This window comes from Pholis gunnellus (assembly GCF_910591455.1).
Source record: "Pholis gunnellus genome assembly, chromosome: 12".
NCBI lineage: Eukaryota > Metazoa > Chordata > Actinopteri > Perciformes > Pholidae > Pholis > Pholis gunnellus.
This window is the reverse complement of record NC_136539.1, coordinates 11794867-11813229: the sequence shown is the minus strand read 5'-3', so window position 1 is coordinate 11813229 and position 18363 is coordinate 11794867. Positions and strand designations below refer to the sequence as shown.

The window sequence follows — 18363 nt, the reverse complement described above, 5'->3', positions numbered from 1 at the left end:
TCAAATCAGAAAGTTAATAATTAACAAAGGCTATTTTTTGTGTGTTGTCGCTAATTGTGTATGGTATTGTAAGTCAGTGCTGTCTTTTTGTGCTGTCAGTGCATTTTGTAGAAATATAAATACCAAAGAGGACTCGCTTTTGCATACAGGTTTGACTACATGGAGTGCAATCTGCTCATTCCACACCTGTAATCAGTGAAACACATGGCAAAAATCTGCAGTATTTATATAATGTGATATCCTAATTGACAACCAACTATAAGAGGTGGGTGAATAAATGAAAGACGTGAAGCATAACTGACTAATAAGTCAGCATTTCCTCTTAACGCCGACCGAAAGATCAGTGAACAACCTTTCTACCAACCATTACATCACTGCCTGTAACACACAACTGCTTTAAAAAGTCTTGTTTAAGTTTGTAACCACAGGATGGCCACCTTGCTTTAGGCGAACTGGACCTACAGGTAACATTCAGACGAAGAATTTAGCTCAAAGAATTTATATCAACTGTGCGTCATTCACATTCAAATGTCAAAAAGCCTCCTGGTGGATAACCTGATTCTCCAAAGAGAAGCCACAGCATTAGTGGAAGAATTATTGAGGACATCATGAGAGAGACTATGGACAAAATCCAAAATACCACTCATGGATCTGGCTGTTTTGAACACTGCACGCCTCCGGTAAGACACGGGCTTAATAAGTATGATTAGTAATATAATTGACTTCCGTGACTTGTAAATAAACCAGCATATTTTGCAAACTCTGAAGGTTTCCAGAAATGTTATCAGTTGTTGTTGTTCAGTGTGCACCATTTCCTACGTTTGCATCTTCTGGACTTATTGAAGGAACAAAGCAGCACAGTGATCAGTCGCCTCGTGAGATTTGGAGCCGTGGCCCTCATTGTTGGTGCAGTGTTGTTGTTGTGTGCATCGATGGCCGCTCTCTACCTGTGGAAAGTCAGCAATAAAAATGTAAGTGTCCACTGAGGATTATCTAGTAGTTATTACAACGCCCCTAATAGATATCTAAGGTGAATGCAAGGTTGCTTTTGGATGCTCTATTAATAATCATATCCATCACAATTCAAACTGTGAAATTGTATCTTTAATTCTGTTATGGCATACATTGTTTCAATTACTTTGCTCCATCTAATATTAAATAGTGTAATGTTTTTGTGTCCTGTGGAGCTCACCTGTAAGGCAACCATTCCATTCAAGGTCTGCAACAGCAAGTCCTGTGGTGCTTTGCTCAATTCTCAGTGTGCCTAAAAATACACAGGATTTCTGTTGGAGAAGCAACACCAATAATCACTGTGGAGAGGGATTGCATGAGAAATAGGAAGCTTGTTTTTCTGGATCTCATTTTTATTGTGTTGCATAACTTGACTAATCCGTCATTTGTAACGTTCCACCTTGACTGCTGCCAGGTTTATAATGTTCGTTACAGTATGAACATCAATGGGGAGGTGAGGCAGGGCTCCGTGGAAATTGATTCAGACAACAACCTGGAGAGATTTAAAACTGGGAGTGGAGCTGAGGAAGCTGTGGAGATTCATGACTTTCAAATTGTGAGTGAGTTTGTCCTTGTTCTCTCCTCCTGAGGTAGTTCAGCTGGGGCTTTGTGTGTGCTTAGCGAAGTGGCAAAGCTGTGAGTGTAAACATGGCATCTCTGTGATTTGATGCAGGGAATAACTGGAATCCGCTTCTTTGGAGGAGAAAAGTGCTATATAAAATCCAAAATCAAAGCCAATCTTCCACACATGGGAGCTCACAACAAAGAGTCTCTGATGTTTGACCTGGTATATGCACACTACTGGATACAGAATTATGCAAAGTGGGAAAAAAAGGACATTAATATTACTGTGTATATATTTTGATGCTTTGACACAATTTCTTTTGTGAAACTTTCATGCAAATAGAGACACATTGAATTGATTTTTTTCTTCTTCTTGCCAGACTGATGAAGTCATTCCAGTGAGTTTTGATGAGGAGTTCCTCACCTGGGTTTCTGCAGAACAGCCGCTGAAGGACACCAGCTTTCTGAGCAAAAAGATTCTGGGACTTTGCGGGGATCTTCCCATTTACTGGCTCCAACCTCTCTATTCTAAAGGTTGCCTCTTTATTCTGGATATTATGTATTGCTTCACTCCATCCCACAGGGTCTGTAAAACTGGCCTGCTTCACAGAGCATGGTCCATTCATTTTCAATTATTACTGTACATTCTTTCATAGTTTATTCAAAGCCTGGTTGTGATTGCCCTGCTTATCTGCTGACACACTTGTAAAATGTACAGCCTTGTCTGCGAAGTTGGTGAAACACTTGAACATCTTGAACATACTCTACATTTAGAGTACACCGAAAAAGGCTCTGGTCCTGTATTAAAAAAGAATGATCTTGAAATATGCAAGACTGCTTGAAATCACTGCTGCTAATTCAATTATTCAAGACCTCTGAGACAGCCCCAGCTATGTAGGATTGAGCTCTTAGGACATGTATGGCGTCTTGTGGATGTTGACCCAAAACTCTTGCCTCTTGTGGCTGCTGTAACAGATGGGGAGAGGAGAAAGAGAGACACACAGCGAGCCAAACGGCAGTTTAACATAGAGGAGATAGAGACAGCTGCTGAGGAGAGGAGCCCGGTGAGTCACACTGAAGACGACACCTCCAGAGTCGTGGAAGAAGAGGAGGGGGCACACTCTGCTGCGGGGTCAGCATACAATCCCGAAAACCCCTATCATGTGAGTACCGACTTCATCAACAACACTGTTTATGCTAAACAAGGCTCCAGAGCTGGTGCATTTTTGATTAACTATCAAGAGGCATATACTGAGCCCTGAAGCAACCCTTAAAGTAACATTAGGAACTGAAGTTTCTCTGTTTTGTCAACACTTTCTCAGATGACTTCATAACACCATGCGTATATTACGCCAGTCTTGCTAAAAAAAATATTTTTACAGAAATAGAGATAGGGAATGTACTAACCTTTGTCAGTTGATATACTGCTGCGGCTGTTGAGTAGGTGTCATATCATTGGCTATGATTGGAGGTCATTGGGGTAACAGCTGCAATTGTTGACAAAGTTGAAATGTTGAACTGAAGTCAAAATTCCCATTGGTTATAAAAATGAATGTGCCTAAAAGAACTGTCGTCACACGTTTGGGAGGATGAGAAGTTTTTGAAAAGATTTGAATTGCAAATGAGTGAATTTAATAAAGAAAAGAAAAAGAAGATTGCTCTCCAAAGTTAACACTGTTTCAAAACTGCAGCGCAGCGGAGGGGCCGGAGAGGAAGGTGCCATGACCTTTGACACCATGTTAGACCACCAGGGGATCTGCTGCTCAGAGTGCCAACGCAGCTACACTCACTGTCAGAGAATATGCGAGCCTCTGCGTGGATACTGGCCCTGGCCTTACAACCACAGAGGATGCCAGGTTGCCTGCCGAGTCATTATGCCCTGTCGCTGGTGGGTGGCACGCATTTTAGGTTTAGTGTAAGAAAACACGCAACACTTGTGAGAGAACATATCTTTTCTTTTCTTTTTTGAAGACCCCGAAGGTCTCTAAACTTTCAGCTTCTATGCAGTTATGCATGCAGATATTTATTTTCTGAGTTTTACTCTAAATACTGCCCAAAAACGATGCCTGTTAGCATGAAATATAGATGTAGATGATTAGTAGGATTATCTATATAATGCATATACAATGTTACATTTTCATCTTCTTTCCATACAGTAAAACTGGAACACACAAAATGCCATATTTCTGTTAGCAGCAACACATTCACAAATGAGCACATCTGTTTTTGCATCATGTAATACTAAAGCTAAAAGCGCTGTACTGTGTTTAATGGAAGGTATGGGACTGAATCCAAAGGCTCAGCAGATCATGTACCTTTTCTGACTGAGTAGGCTTCAATAAATTCTAATTACAGTATATGCTGGCTTTGATGTAGATGTTTTCATGCCACATCTTGTTTCCATGGTTCCACAGGGTGCTTTTCTGATAAAACTGAAGTGACAGCCACGGTTGCCATAACTTCAATTCACAGCTCAGAATCAGTTTGAGGGCAATGCAATTTGTGCACACTGACATCTGCATTGATGTGAACTAATGTGAAATGAGTGTCATGGCAATGATGGAAAATATTTTCATAAAAGTGACATTTTTATTAAATAAATAAATCCATATTTATTTATTTTTCTATGAAAGGAGAGGTGTGGGGATGCTACGCTACCAAATAACATGATCACAGAGTCAAGCCTTTTTGGGGGCTTATGGTGTGTAGGCTATTCTGAATGCCTCAAAATCAAAAGAAATCTGATTACGATCTTTAAAGCCATATGCCAACTTTCTAAATAATTGAAAGGAGCCATGTTGCGATCAAGACGATTTCACAGAGGGAGATCCAGGCACATCAAATTACAACAGATGTGAAATTGCACCATATCTGCCACTAAAGCCGCATTGAAACTCCGAAGCTGTGTGAGGAAACAACACAAAGAGATGCTTGTCTCTTTGCTTGGAGATCGTTCCTGGTTTTATGAGGGTAGAGGTGCTTATCACATCTGCAGTGCTGATAAGACGGCCTCTGTGCTTCCGTAGGCTATATAATATTAATCCCTCTCCCACGTCTGCAGATGCACTTAAAGGAAGGTGACAAGCATGACATATCCAGGACCTCCTGATGGCTCGTGCTCTGGAGTGCAGCCGCTAAAAGAGCCCCAAGTACCCTCAAGTGATGTAAATTTGCAGGGGGAGTCCAATTTCCATCACAGCACTGTCACTGCCATGGTCATTAAACTAAATCATCCCGCTGTGTGTCACACAGCTCCCATTTTAAAGTCCCCTCAATAATGGAGTTATACTTGGACTGAAGATTGCAGCACAACAGTGAATGTCTGACCTGACAGCAGCTGGAAGAGTCCCCTGCACATTATTTCATCTTTAGAAATCACAGGCAGACAATGTATATGGACGTATATGAGATACCTTGAAGTTTACATCTTAGCTGCTCTAGCTGTGGTTCAACAGGACTATATATAATCTCTATAGTTAGTAACTGCAGCTGAAATTCAAATACGATCTGTTATGTGCCTGTTGCTGTCGGCGGTTTCCTTGGGTTTCACTCAGAATGTGTTGATACAGCAGCACAAGACAAAGAGGTCTGAGTCTAAGCTAGACAAAAGGAGATGAAAAACACAAAGCAAAAAGAAGAAAAAAACACATCACCACAAGCAACAACTCAAAATGGCATTTAAACTGAGAAAAAAAGACATAGCTCAGAACAACAGCAGTTCTGCTATCCTGAGGCCCTGTTTCTAAAAAAAACGTGTTTCCTTTTGCCATTGCTCTCCTAAGAAGAGCAATGTACCCCACTGAGTAGAAAAGACGAATGTGTTGGAGAGCAGCTTCGGTGTTTGAGACAGTGGTGTCTTTTTTATTTGTCTCCCCTCTGGAGCCAAGCTTACCCTGGGAGCCCTGCAGGCCAGGGAACAAACAGAGCTTTGTGAGCACTGACCCAGTGTGCCCAGCAGCCAGACTGCAAGCCTCCACTCCTGTGCTAATAGGAAACCACAGAAGAGGAGTATGCAGCAGCAGAGGGAGGGGAGCTTTCTCACATCCACCTGTGCTTTCATCATTGCCCATCAAAACAGTCACAGTCAGGCAGGGGTCTGTGGTACTCTGGTGACCAATGAATCAAAAGTGTTTTTTCACCAACATCCTCTTGGCACCAACACTCAGCACAATACATGTGGGATACCTTAGCTGGTGATTTATATCGTGGCATGGATTTGTGCTAATCAAGCCCATGCACTCACTAGAGCTGCCTATAAATACGTCAATAGCCCGTCGTAAATTTGCCTGTTGTTGCCCAAGAGGCATTGGAAGTGTGAATAGAAGTGTGAAGTGAAGCACTCTAGTAAACGTGTTCTACATTTGATTGCATGTTTTCCTTTACAGCCAGACATGAATGAAATAAACAGTAGTGACAGTCCATTTTGCACCTAAACCAGAACACAGAAACCCTTTTAGGCTAGCTCATTATGTTTTTCTGCAAGAAAGCACTGCAATACGTTTATAGATGCTGGCGTCGTGAAGAACCTGTAACCCGCAGTTTTGCACCGGCAATACCAACCCAGGCAACAAACATTTGTCTTTTTTTTCCTCCCAAATGGCCAGAAATAACATGGCTGGACGAAAGGGGTGGGGGGTGGGGGGGGGGACTGGTATGCTGGTACAAGGCTTAAATGCTTTTTAATCCCATGGTTGAGTGACCACTTGCAGCTCTGCCCAGTAGTCTGACTCTGCCTGCCATTTGCAGGTTTCTCTGAAGTTTCATTGCCATTGGCTAGAGTGTTTGCTAGACTCTCTCTCTCTCTCTCTCTCTCTCTCTCTCTCTCTGTCTCTCTCTCTCTCTTCCCCTCACCTTCCTCCTGCTATTTTGTATGCAAGCCCCTAATGGCCATTAATTAAAAGCCTGCTTGTAGTGTAAGGAAGTCTGTCTTGTTACAGAGTTAAAACTGTAAATATTGGCTAAAGCTACCTGCATTCAGTGAATAATACTTTCTATGTCATCAAACATTACAGCAATTCTCCCGGGTGACTCAATTACTCTGCACACACTGCAGGGATTGTTTTTGTGTACTGCACTTGGTTGCAACCTGGAGTGTGGTGTGGGTCTAATTTGGACACAGTGCTAGAATTTGCTCCATTGTTTTCTCAGGAACGCACTGTATAATTGACAGTTAGTGTGGTGGAGGCATCCAACCTGCAGTGGAGTCAAAGAGTTCCTTTACAACACAGCAGGCATTGGACGTCTTATAACCAACAATGTAAATTATACGCCCTCCCCCATATCATTTTCTTTTACCCTGATAGTGAAATTTAATTTGAAAAACCATGCCATGCCTGATGGGATCATTATTAAAAATGTTCTCTATCAAAATATGGCATTTGTCAAAGTCACCGTAGGATGTACCCAGGAACGTACACGTCCTCTGCTGGGGTGCTTAAAAAGAGCTATACATAGCTCAAAGCAGAATCAAATCAAGACTTCACATCTACAAACTGTGAGGAAAAAAAAGCTCCTGCACAAAGCAATGTCAAGAGGCTTGCCACATGAAAGCAGAAGTTGTCCAAAGAGTTGTGGGAAGTACTGACAAAGTTTATGAGAATAAAGTAAATGTGTTTTTAATCTTCAGCAGCACATGCAACAATGAGGGAGCCCGAGCCCCACGATATGCCACCCCGGGGGCAGGCGCTATACTTAAGGCTTACAACAGCCTCATTATCTCCCTCAACTCACATCAGATCCTAGCAGCAGTTTGTCACAGGCAGGCTCCTCTCTGCCAGTAGGCATCAGACCAATCCTCCTGCAACACTACTGTACATAATTGCCATATGGACAGCATTTTGAGCCAGACTGAAGACTAAAAAGCCCTCCAGGCAGATTCCCCAGATAACTAAATGAATATTTTATCTCATTTCCATCTAATTTGCACCACATTATTATACAGAACTGAAATTTTTAATTAATTGATAGAACAGATCAAACACAGGTTTACACTTTGATTTTCTGGAGCTGTTATTTTGATAATTTGTATGACTTTTTTTCCCATGCCAAGCTTTTTAATCTCCGAGAATTTCAGCATCTCTATATAGAAACAATATAATAAAACATACATCAAATTAATAACTGTCAGCGCACATGAAATGCTTGTCTTGGTTGTGTGAGCAGTTCCAGTGAGAAGTCCTTTTACCTGCCACCCCACTGATTAATTAATTTCACACTGTTTAATTAAATCCACAGTCTGGGGAGTCTGGGCAGCATCGTGGGGAGCCCTATCTGAGCCTCGTGTGTACAGAGATTACTAAAGAAGGTCTCAGACACCCGCTCTCTCGCTGATGTTGACACTGACGTCACCCTTCTCTGGATACCGGAGCTTGATTGTGTCAGTGTCATTTGGCATTTGTGAGCTTTTACTGCTGGGGACATGATAACACTGCACCATTTGTTAATTATCTGCTGGCATTTACATTAACTGAGGAGAATGGAGCATTTGACAGCATTTGACACAAATTAGTATCCGACAGAAGCTTCGGATGGAGTGTGCTGCTGCACATAAACCTTGGATTTCCATTAAGTGAGTTAGTTAACAGCACAAATAAAAAGCAAAGACATCTGAATTTAACACGAAATAGAAATTAGTCTAATACATTTTCAAAAATGAAACAGGAAAACCAAAACAGGACAGATTCCAAAATGTGTATGTACATAGATGTGCATAAACACGTAAAATACATGGACTATGTTGTTCTAGATCAAAAACAGTGCAAATTGGCTTCCTTACAAATGAGCATACTGAACTCCCATATCCTGTCCAACACACTGTTGTATCCAACAGTCAAAGCCTGAGAGACACAGAGACACTGTCTCTCTTATGTCAGAACAGAGAGAGGTGCACGAGTGTGTAGCGCAGCAGGCAATATGACTGTGTGGGCTGAAAAGCGTGCATGTTACTCTCTCTGTTCTCTTGAAACATATTTTTGGCATCTCCAACCACAAACACATTTTGAGTCAGATGGCTCAAATTTGTCTTTACAACTTAAAAATAATCAGATTTATGGCTAAATATACAATTTTGAGGACTATGGTCTACAGTATGTAAATTTGAAAGGATTACATTGATTCTTGCTAATCTCTCATAATAACAAATATAAACCTGATTCTCACCGTCGTTTGCTCAATCTTGTGTTTGTATGTGGAGGAAAGCAAGGATAATCGATTAGGTACATAAAGATGGCAGCCTGCTGGTTTGAAGTGATGTGATGTGGAACCAGCATTTCCTTGTGCTCCATGTTTGATGTGCCAAGAGCTATCAGAGCAACGAACACTTTGTACAACATCACAATATAGAAACAAAATTGCCATTCCCATGGATTAATTTCAAATATATAAAAAAGAGTGTAGGGCTTCAATTATCCACGGCTTAATAAGGTATAAATAAACAATGAAAAGTAGTATATAATGAAAGTTTAATTTGAGCAATATACAGTACTTTACTGGAGAGTAGCTTGATAAAATATCACAAGGTCATGTCCTTATTACGCGTCTTTTCTACATGAGCGTCACAAACATCACAAGTATTCAAACACTTCTATTCCAACAAACAACAGAATCTTTTCAAACAGTTGAGTGCTGTGCTCTTTACTTAGAAAAGATAAACTTTTAATAGGCATCGCTGTGCACAGCATCAAGACAGTTTTGTCGACTGATACAGCATTAGCTGGAAGAACAGCGCTCTATTATTTGTGCTTGCCTTGTCCTGTGACAGGAAGACCTATCAGGTGCTCATCTCTACACCCCCCCCCTCCCTCAACCCCTCCCATCCTTCTCTCCTCCTGACCTCATTCTGTCATCTTCGTTTTCCTTCTTCCCCTCTCTCAGGTCTTTTATAAAGTGTCTCCATGCATTACACATTTAACAATGCATTAAAAATAGGCCACCATCAATCAGTCATTCAGTGGCGGAGACAGAATCTACTTGTGGCACCAATTTGATATGTTTCTCAAGGTTCAAGAACGAAAGGAATGCTATAAACTCTTAACAGAAACGGAAACTTAACAGAGATGAAAACACACATTTATATGCTAATAATACAACGCACCCCATGAAACCCCATCGTAATAATTTCGAATTTTCATTTGCTTGATTTCGTACGGCACGGTGTCTTAACAGAATCCAGAAACAGAGTCAAAATAATACATATGCAGGCGCTAAGCCGTGACAAGATTTCTGTTGATGTGTGCCAGGTTAGCATCATGCCCCAAATAGTGATTTAAGGAACTGCGATGTATGATACGGGAGAGGTACTAGGTAAAATCTGATGTAATGGTTGGGAGTGAGTCAAGCCCCGGGGGCAAATGGTCCGACTCCAGGTTGCTCATACCAAAGCAGATGTTCAACTGACGACAGCAGTACAAAAGAGCGTGCTGCATGTTATTCAAATGGTATAATACCGGTGATGGCATGTCATGGTTGCTGAGCTACAGATAGAGATGTATTGGTAGCTGCTTTGATAGCCATATATATATATATTTGATATAGAAATACTGTGTTTTGTTAACACAGTAAGGTGTTCTCAGGTCGGGGTGTGGAAGTCGGTTCTTGAGCTTTGATGTTGCAGCTCTGCTCTGAGGCTTGATCTTGCATTCTGGACTTCAAAACAGACTGCGCCTCATCATGTGGAACAGCTTGAAGAGGTAGACACCAACTGCACAGACATGCCTGAAGGACCACACACACAGACATTTGGTCAGAGAACAACAACCATCAGCTTTGCGTGGAGATAATGGTACATTACTACGTTTTTTTTCTGTGTAATATTCACGGTATAATCTGAGTGGAATGCAGTTTTGCCTATTTGTATGTTTTTGAATAATGACCCACAAATAAGCCTTGTTACTTTGGTACGGAGAGGGCATAATAGGAAGCAGTTTTTTTTTTTTATCCGTTGAAAGCAATCTCAGGTTGGATTGTTTTTTAATGAAAGAAAATGGGATATATTAAAAGGAAAAAACAATCAAATGTAAAAAATAAAATGAAATAAATAGTGATATAAAAAACATTATTGCAGAGTTCTTTATGCGCCACGGTGCGCACAAACCCAAAGACAGCTAATCAAAGTATGTTTTAGGCATGTGCTTCTGAGCTGGTAATACAATAAAGTCTTTTAAAGAAATGCTTTCTTGAAAATTGCCCTGAAGCCATGTTTTCGTCTTCCTCATAACACATCATTCTGATTCAGTGACTAACTGTCTGGTAGATTGCCAATTGTCTGTTTTTCTTCTGACAAGCTTTTTCCAGACCGTTTTCACTTATTACCCCCTCGGGTCATTGCTTGCTCCAGTCTGGGCATTTTGTAGACATGACTCCATATGTCCCTGATGACACATATAATAGCTCATCCATTGTGGATCACAATGCTTTTACCCCCACCAGAGAAGTGAAGAGTACCCTACATAGGAACAACTGGAAAAACAAAATGTCCATGACAGCATGTCTTACCTTGAAACATCTTTTAAATCTCTTGCTGACTGTGTACAATGCAATAGGGTTGATGCAGGAGTTGAGTGATGCCATATTAATGCCGAAATAGTCCAGCACAAGAAAGACACTGAAAAAAAGAGGGTGAACATTAGGCACTAATCAGAGAAAATAGCACGGACCAGGTACAGATCGATGGAAAAAGGTACTTAATTCTGCATGCTCACCTCAGTAGCTGACACCTATTAGGATCTTTCTCATCATATATGGTCAATTTCAAGATTCTGCTTAGGTATAGAGGTAACCAACAAAGTGCAAAGACAATCACCAGGCAGAAGACGGTTTTTGCGACTTCTCGTCTCTTGAAAAAGAAAATGTTATCAATATCAAGTTTGATGTGGCGTCAAAATAGGAGAAATGTGCAAAAAGTTGCAAAATGTGCTCAAAAGTAATAACCTGCTTGGTGTGGTCGCTTAATGTGTTCTTAGTATTCCTCAGCATTTTCCTGGTCATGAGTGTGTAGAAGACGGCAGTCCAAGCCAGCGGCATGCAAAAATAGAAGCCAAACAGCCACCAGTCCTTTGCTGATTTATAAAACTGTTGATTAAACATGACAGAGGCCCACAGTCAGTCGGTGCTGCAGACGACGCGATGCTCCGTTGTTGCTATGTTACAGCATGCGTAAAACAATATCAGAGACATGGGTTTACAAGGGCATCTACAAGAATATGTGGGCATCTATTGGATGGAGTCATGAGAAGTCATATTAGAGCCATTGTTCGTTTAATTTCCTGTCAACACTTGTAAATGTTGTTGCTGTATGCTGGATATGAAAAGACAAATCAAACACATGTTGATCTGTTTGTTTTATCCTGTTGCGTTGGCTGGAGACTATTACATTACCTGCATGAACGGAGTGGTTTGCATGGGATGAAGCAGACATATTCTCAGATGCTTGTCTTTATAGTTCATTGTTATCATATCAAAGCCGACAACTTCAGGCACAGCCAGCAGGATAGAAATAACCCATATCAGAGATATTTCTATTGCTGTCCACACTGGAACCCCGATGCCTTTGATTCGATTCCAGGATACTACAGCTCGGTATCTGCAAAATCAATGGGAAAATGTTGCGGCTTGGGGGACTTTTTTTTGTCTGGAACAATAATAGATTTTTCAGATAAAGAACATTTCAAGGGCTAATGCTAAACAAATCTGTCTGCTTGATGAAATACAGATAGTAGCCAGCCACCACTATTTTCTCATAGGGCACAGGACAGTGCAGCTTATCTCCGTACCTGTCAACACTCAAAGCACATAAGCTCAACACAGTAATTCCAACAGAGGTTTTCTGTATGAAGGGGACAAGTTTGCACAGCAACAAACCAAATGGCCAATCTTCAGCGATGAGCTGTAGAAAAAAGAGAAAAAAAGACAATTTTCAGTGAAAAAAGAAACCGACCCCCAATCAATTCAAGGTGAGATTGAAGTTTTAAAATGGATAAAGAGAGCAGAGGACAGGATGAGGTGCAACATTGTTTTCTCATTGTAATTGTAACACAGCGCAAGGTTAACAGTTAACTCACCCTGTATGCGTTGATTGGAATGTCTATCACAATGTGGATCAGATCCCCCAAAGCAAGACTGGCAATGAGAATATTTGGTCCACTTCTCATGCATTTGTTTACATATATGATCTTCAGTAAGGCTGAATTCCCCACTATTCCAACCACGAAAACAACAGCAGAGACCACAGTATGGACATATTTGAAGGCGTCTCTGATTCCAGCTGACTCCAAGCACATAGGAGGGTTAGGTGTTTTTTGTCCTACTTGAGGTGGATGAATTGAGCTGTTGGGTTTCTGTTTTGCCAATATTAAGAGACCAGGGGAGGCCGTCTGAGAGATTTCAGATAGAGGGAACGGTTCTGAATGCTGATCACTGGCCTCTCCCCCGATGGGAATATTTGCCAAACAAAAAACGAGCGCAACGATCCACATTGTTGATGATTTCCTCAAAAGGCCCTGAATTGGTTTTCACAAGCGCTGAAATGTAAAATATTAGAGTGAAAATAATTAGCACAGCATCTCAGCCTTGAGATTTGCATCAAAGTATTCAGGTGAGGTAAAGGATTCATTTAGTTTACCGATCAAAAGGCAACAGTAAATAGACAGCACGGACATAATGAGGTACATTGAATTATGCCAGCTTACCTTTAGATGCAAACTCTGTATGAAATGAGTCTCTGCTATACCTTTAAAGTAGGCTGTACGTCCAACACAAAGGACTCTTACACTGCTACTTTGTTGCAGCGCCTGCTATAAATGTTAGAACCCAGCAGAGTGAAATCATGGTTTTATAGACTCAGGTATTGTTGTCAGCATTAGTCATCGATCTGTCACTACTGACTGTAATTACATCCCTTGCTGCATCATCCTCAATGAAAGGATGGCGTTGACGTGTATTGTCTGTTATCACAGAGTGAGATCATTGTATAGGCTTTAGTAGGGGTATTATGTTACAGTTGTTTCCCACTGTTATCACTAAAAAGTTGGCTGTATCTAGTTTTACGTAAAACTTCCAAATCTAAATTTAAATGTAACAAAATCTAGTCTATTTTCGTGAAGAGATGATTTTCTTTAGCTTGAAGCCACAGAGTCTCTATCACTAATCTTAGAAGTCATCATTAGTGAATGTAATGGGAACATGAAAAAAGTATTCTGCAACTATATGACATGTTGGATGTCAATGAGTTTGACGCAAAACTACTTCCAGGCAACTGCATTTGAACAATAACAAAAAATGATACAAATGGAACTGCGCAATATTCAGAGATTGTCCTCCAGAGATTCAGCTTCAGTTGACATTTCACGTTTTTTTTAAAACACGAGTCAGTCTCCATCTTACCAGAGAGATACTGCCTCTGCATCTCCTGAGAGTCCTAAAGAAGGTGACTTCTCCCCTCGACAGCTTTATGACAACCTGAAGAGCCTGGAGGAGCAGGAGACATGTGACGACCAGAAAGATCCCCTTGTTAACATCATAACCGACAACTACTCCAGCTCTCTTTTGAACATTCAAATCTGTGCACCGCTAGCGGCAAATGACCTTGGAAAACTTTGTGCTGGCACGCTTCCACAAGAACAACTGATTAAGAAAAGTGAGTTGGTTGACTAGGATGTTAAAGTGTGACAACTGTTAACAGCCAGGCTGTCAATGTACTCTTCGTTATTACGTTTTTTTCCCCCTGTATAGGCAATTGGAGAGAACCCAGATGCTTCAGTACATCGCCTAAAAAGAGAAGTAAGGAAATTAATAATTAATAATAATTTCATGACTGAAAGTTCTTTAATCATAATAATAATAAAATGTCAGTGTCTTCTTCAGGGACCTTATCATTGACCTGCATTGTTACACTTTAATCTCCTGCAGTATTTTGGTTTGATATGCAGCAACATTGATCAGAAACCAATCTGTGACGCTTAACCTCGGTCTACAGTGTTCTTTGACTGTCATGTAATCACATCTTGCTGGTCTGGCTGGTCTAACGGGTTAAAAAGCTTTTCAGTCTGCAGGGGAAAAAGGAAGACGAAAAAAAAAAGAAACGCTGCCGCTGCTATCTGATTTATGTGTAGTGCTCCCTAAAACCACCATTACTGCAGTCAGTGGCATTGTTGAAGCAAATGCAGTTTCTTTCGAATACATGGATGGTTGACTCTACTACAGTTGGCAAAGGCGGTCTAAAATGTGAATATTACACAGTCTTAATTAAATTGCATAATGACATTGGCTTAAGTAGAACAATAAAAACTTGCTATCTGTAATTTATATCCCATCGTCCTCTAAATGTATCTCCCTCAAATTTAGTGTGTTACCTTTTATGCATACTTTTAGCTCAGCAGGCAGCTGTTTTCTACAAAACCCTCATAAAACCACTGTACGCCACCTAGCAAGCACCAAACAGCAGACTGATAGTGTGTGACTAATAGCTGGTGAAGGAAGTCAACTGATGAAACGAGAAGATATTTCCATAAGAGACGACAAAGAACAAAACAGAGCTGAAAGGAGAGTTAGTACGAGACTTACATTCATCAGGTGACCAGGCACGTTACTTCAAATGACTCAAATTGTTGCTAAAGTTGTTCCATATCTGCGGAAGTCTTAAAGAAGTGACTGACAAAACTTCATGAGATGATAATGTCAGCTGTGTCTCGGCAGCTTGTTTAGGGGTTCCTCTCTCCCCAAGAGGACACAAATCAATTACTGTAGCTCAAAGATGAGTATAGAGTCTTTCTGGTAAAGCATTGCTCTTGTCTCTGTTCTGTTGTGCAGACCGGTCCCACCAGAGTTCATGGAGGTACGCGCACTGGATGGTAGATTCATTACTTTGGTGAGCGCTCAGACCCAGACAGATTGGAAGTGGGTGGAGCGGAGAATCTCTCGCAGCTGTCATGGTAAGCCATGTCATCAGTTTTGGTGTGAAGGGGTCACCTGTTCACGCCCCCTCTTGCCTCTCATGACTTAGACATCTGTCAAATTCCCAATTATTTCTCTTTTGTGCAGTTCAAAAGGAAATTGAAGATCCCCGGTTGTTGCAGGAAGAGGTGGTGAGAAAGGACACTATCGCTGACTCTTCAGCGGTAACCTGCTCATGGCACAATGTGTTTTATGTGTAGTCAAGTGACGGCAATTCTGTTTGTACGATGCAAAATGTGAAGGTAGAAAGTAATTTACTTTACTGTAAAACTACTGTATTTTTTGAGGTTCTTGTATTTTACTTGAGTACTAATTCAATATTATCTTACTTTATACTTCTATACATTTCAGAGGCAATTGTATGTTTTATTCAACTCCATGTATCTAATCACTTTAGTCACTTTATGATTCAAATTATTTATAAAAAATATAATCACGAAATAAATTATGTATTATTACAGTTTAATGTAACCAGTGGTATATACAATTATTTAGATACAATTAACTAGCTGAATAATTAAAAATGAGTCCCAAAGATATTAAAACATGTTGAGCCTTTCAGCTTTCAGGCTCTGCAGTAACATCAGGGATTAAAAACCACACTGATGACAGAAGTAATTGCCGGAGGATCCACCACAAGCATTACAGCATTTAACATGTTAGATACAGATAATATCAGAGATTCATTATGGTAAATGCAAGGTTTTTTTGTAAATATGTCAAGGTTAAAAAATGCTAACCATACTCCATCATTTCAATACTTCTACAGATTTGTAAACATTTTTAAACACACAAAACAAGTCTTTGTTTGAGTATCGATAGTAAAAATATAATTTTTTACTTGCAAACCTGCTTTTAAGTGAGGAGTACTTCTGTCACCACCGCTAAAATCTCAAATTTGTCTCGACGAAGACATTACAATATGAGCAACATACAGATTGCAAAGCCCTCTAAAACAAATGTGCAAGGATCCTTTTATGCATATTATATGTTGCTTATTCATCCAACGATTTGTGCAAGTCTTGGTTTCTTGTACTCACATCAGGAGCCAGGGAATGAAATGACGCCAGAGGTGGAGCATGATGTACCTTGTGCTCTTTCACCTCGTCTTCTTGCATACAAGACAGAGCCAAAACAAAGGTCTCGTGGTAAAAAGGTACCGTCGACTTAGGCCTGTATCTCGATATTGCCCATAGTGCTTGGAAATGACAGTGATAGCCTTTTACATTTTCCCACGGTAGCTTTATAGCGAGTGGAGGCTATAATATCAGAGGTGGAGAGGTGATTGTGTCTTTTTTTTTTTTGCTGCACTGTAGGTTCCAAAGGATGTATCTAAACAGGATGTGCCCTCCATACAAAGTACACTGTTGGAAAGAGACTTTGAGGGGGTGAGTGTAGCTTGTTTACCTCCAACAAGAAATTGAAAATGAAATCATTAGAAATAATGACTGTTCAGCTAACCTTGACAACATTATTTCCATTTGTGGTGGGAAAAGGTTCACAGGGGAGGAGCAGTGCAAGTAAAAGAGTAAAATAAATGTTTATTTTTGTGAATTTTCTTTTATTCAGCTTTCTTGTGAGCAAGCTAAAGAAATGGAAGAGCTTATATCGGGAGAGAGAGAGAAATTGGCACAGAAGGAGTCCGAGAGGAAGATTGAGGTGGGCTCGCTTGCCCCCGTAATGAGTGAGGAGGAGAGGGAAGCTGCTAAAGCACGGGCAAAGGAAAGGTGAGTAACATGCATGCAATGTTCCCTTCCGCATTCATTGTATATGTTGGTAAGATTGAGTGGAAGACTGCCAAGGACATACAATTGTACTGTATGTTTATATTGCTGGTACTAGATTGTATGCCATTAAAGAGAGGTATATCTCTTTGTGTTTGCAGTAGCATGAAATATGAAGTGGTATCTGAATTAGATTTGTATGCGCTTCCGGTTTTGGCATTATAATGTACATTTTTCCCACTCCTGCGGAAAATAATTACAATTTCTGAAGTAGGTTGAGACATTTAAAACTCCAGAGAAAACTTAGAAGAGACAACTTGAAGATGGACTTAAGTAAGTATATGCAGCCTGGGGCCCTTGTCAAATTAGTACAAATGATGAAGGAATGAAATGTGCAGTATTTCATGTTTGTCATTGACAAAATATATATTCTCCTTTTATTGCTCAGGCCGTAAAGACAGCAAAGATATAATGCCCTACAGCCTGTTGAAAGAGATTCCCAATATCAATGAGCAGTACATTCTTCAGCTAGATATCAAAAGTACGTCTGACTGGTTTATACAACAAGAAGAAACAGATGTTGAGCCAAAGGTATGTTTGAATATTTCATTTCAAAATGACATTGCTGTTAAGTGTTTTATTACCAATGTATTTACCAGACATGTAATGACTAACTGGACTATCTTGCATCACAGTGCAAAGAAGTATTTATGAGGTTCTACAAAAGTGGGAAATGTTTCATCACCTTATGTCCGGATGGAACAGGTAATGTTTAGTATCCTTTTAAGAAGTGCACAAAGTTGAAGATCAAGGACTTGGTCAGAGGTACTTAAATAGAGAGTACACATTTGTTCTTTTTGATGAACGATTTGCACAGTGTTAATGAGCCTTAATAGACAAAGTTATCCTTCTGGGAAAGCAGCCATTATATCCTCTGCAGAAGCTGCTAACTTCACTTACATCATTTTGGAGGACAAGGACGTAGCTCCCAGCATCAAAGGCATTTTCACAAATAAAGGCCAAGCCACATGCTATCATCCCAATGGAATGATGTGGTAAGTATTACTCCATAATAACTGCTATTATGATCATTTAAATGAAGTCCTTACTGAAATAA

At 40.3% G+C, this 18363-nt stretch overlaps 2 protein-coding genes across 2 annotated transcripts; one reads left to right on the top strand and one right to left on the bottom strand.

The window, feature by feature from the left end:
- Window positions 1-608: 608 nt before the first annotated feature.
- Window positions 609-3494, top strand: cnmd (chondromodulin; the record flags this gene model as incomplete). The annotated part of the gene is made up of 7 exons (XM_079170256.1): window positions 609-709; window positions 857-971; window positions 1427-1567; window positions 1685-1798; window positions 1956-2109; window positions 2551-2738; window positions 3267-3494. The coding sequence occupies 7 exons, from the start codon at window positions 609-611 to the stop codon at window positions 3492-3494; spliced, it is 1041 nt and encodes a 346-aa protein (XP_079026382.1).
- A 5947-nt stretch (window positions 3495-9441) lies between these two features.
- Window positions 9442-13046, bottom strand: ednrbb (endothelin receptor type Bb; the record flags this gene model as incomplete). Its single annotated transcript, XM_079170846.1, has 7 exons — window positions 9442-10287; window positions 11068-11176; window positions 11274-11407; window positions 11503-11643; window positions 11950-12154; window positions 12345-12457; window positions 12633-13046. 7 exons carry the CDS (start codon window positions 13044-13046, stop codon window positions 10123-10125), a joined length of 1281 nt encoding a protein of 426 aa, XP_079026972.1. The 3' UTR covers window positions 9442-10122.
- Window positions 13047-18363: the final 5317 nt, after the last annotated feature.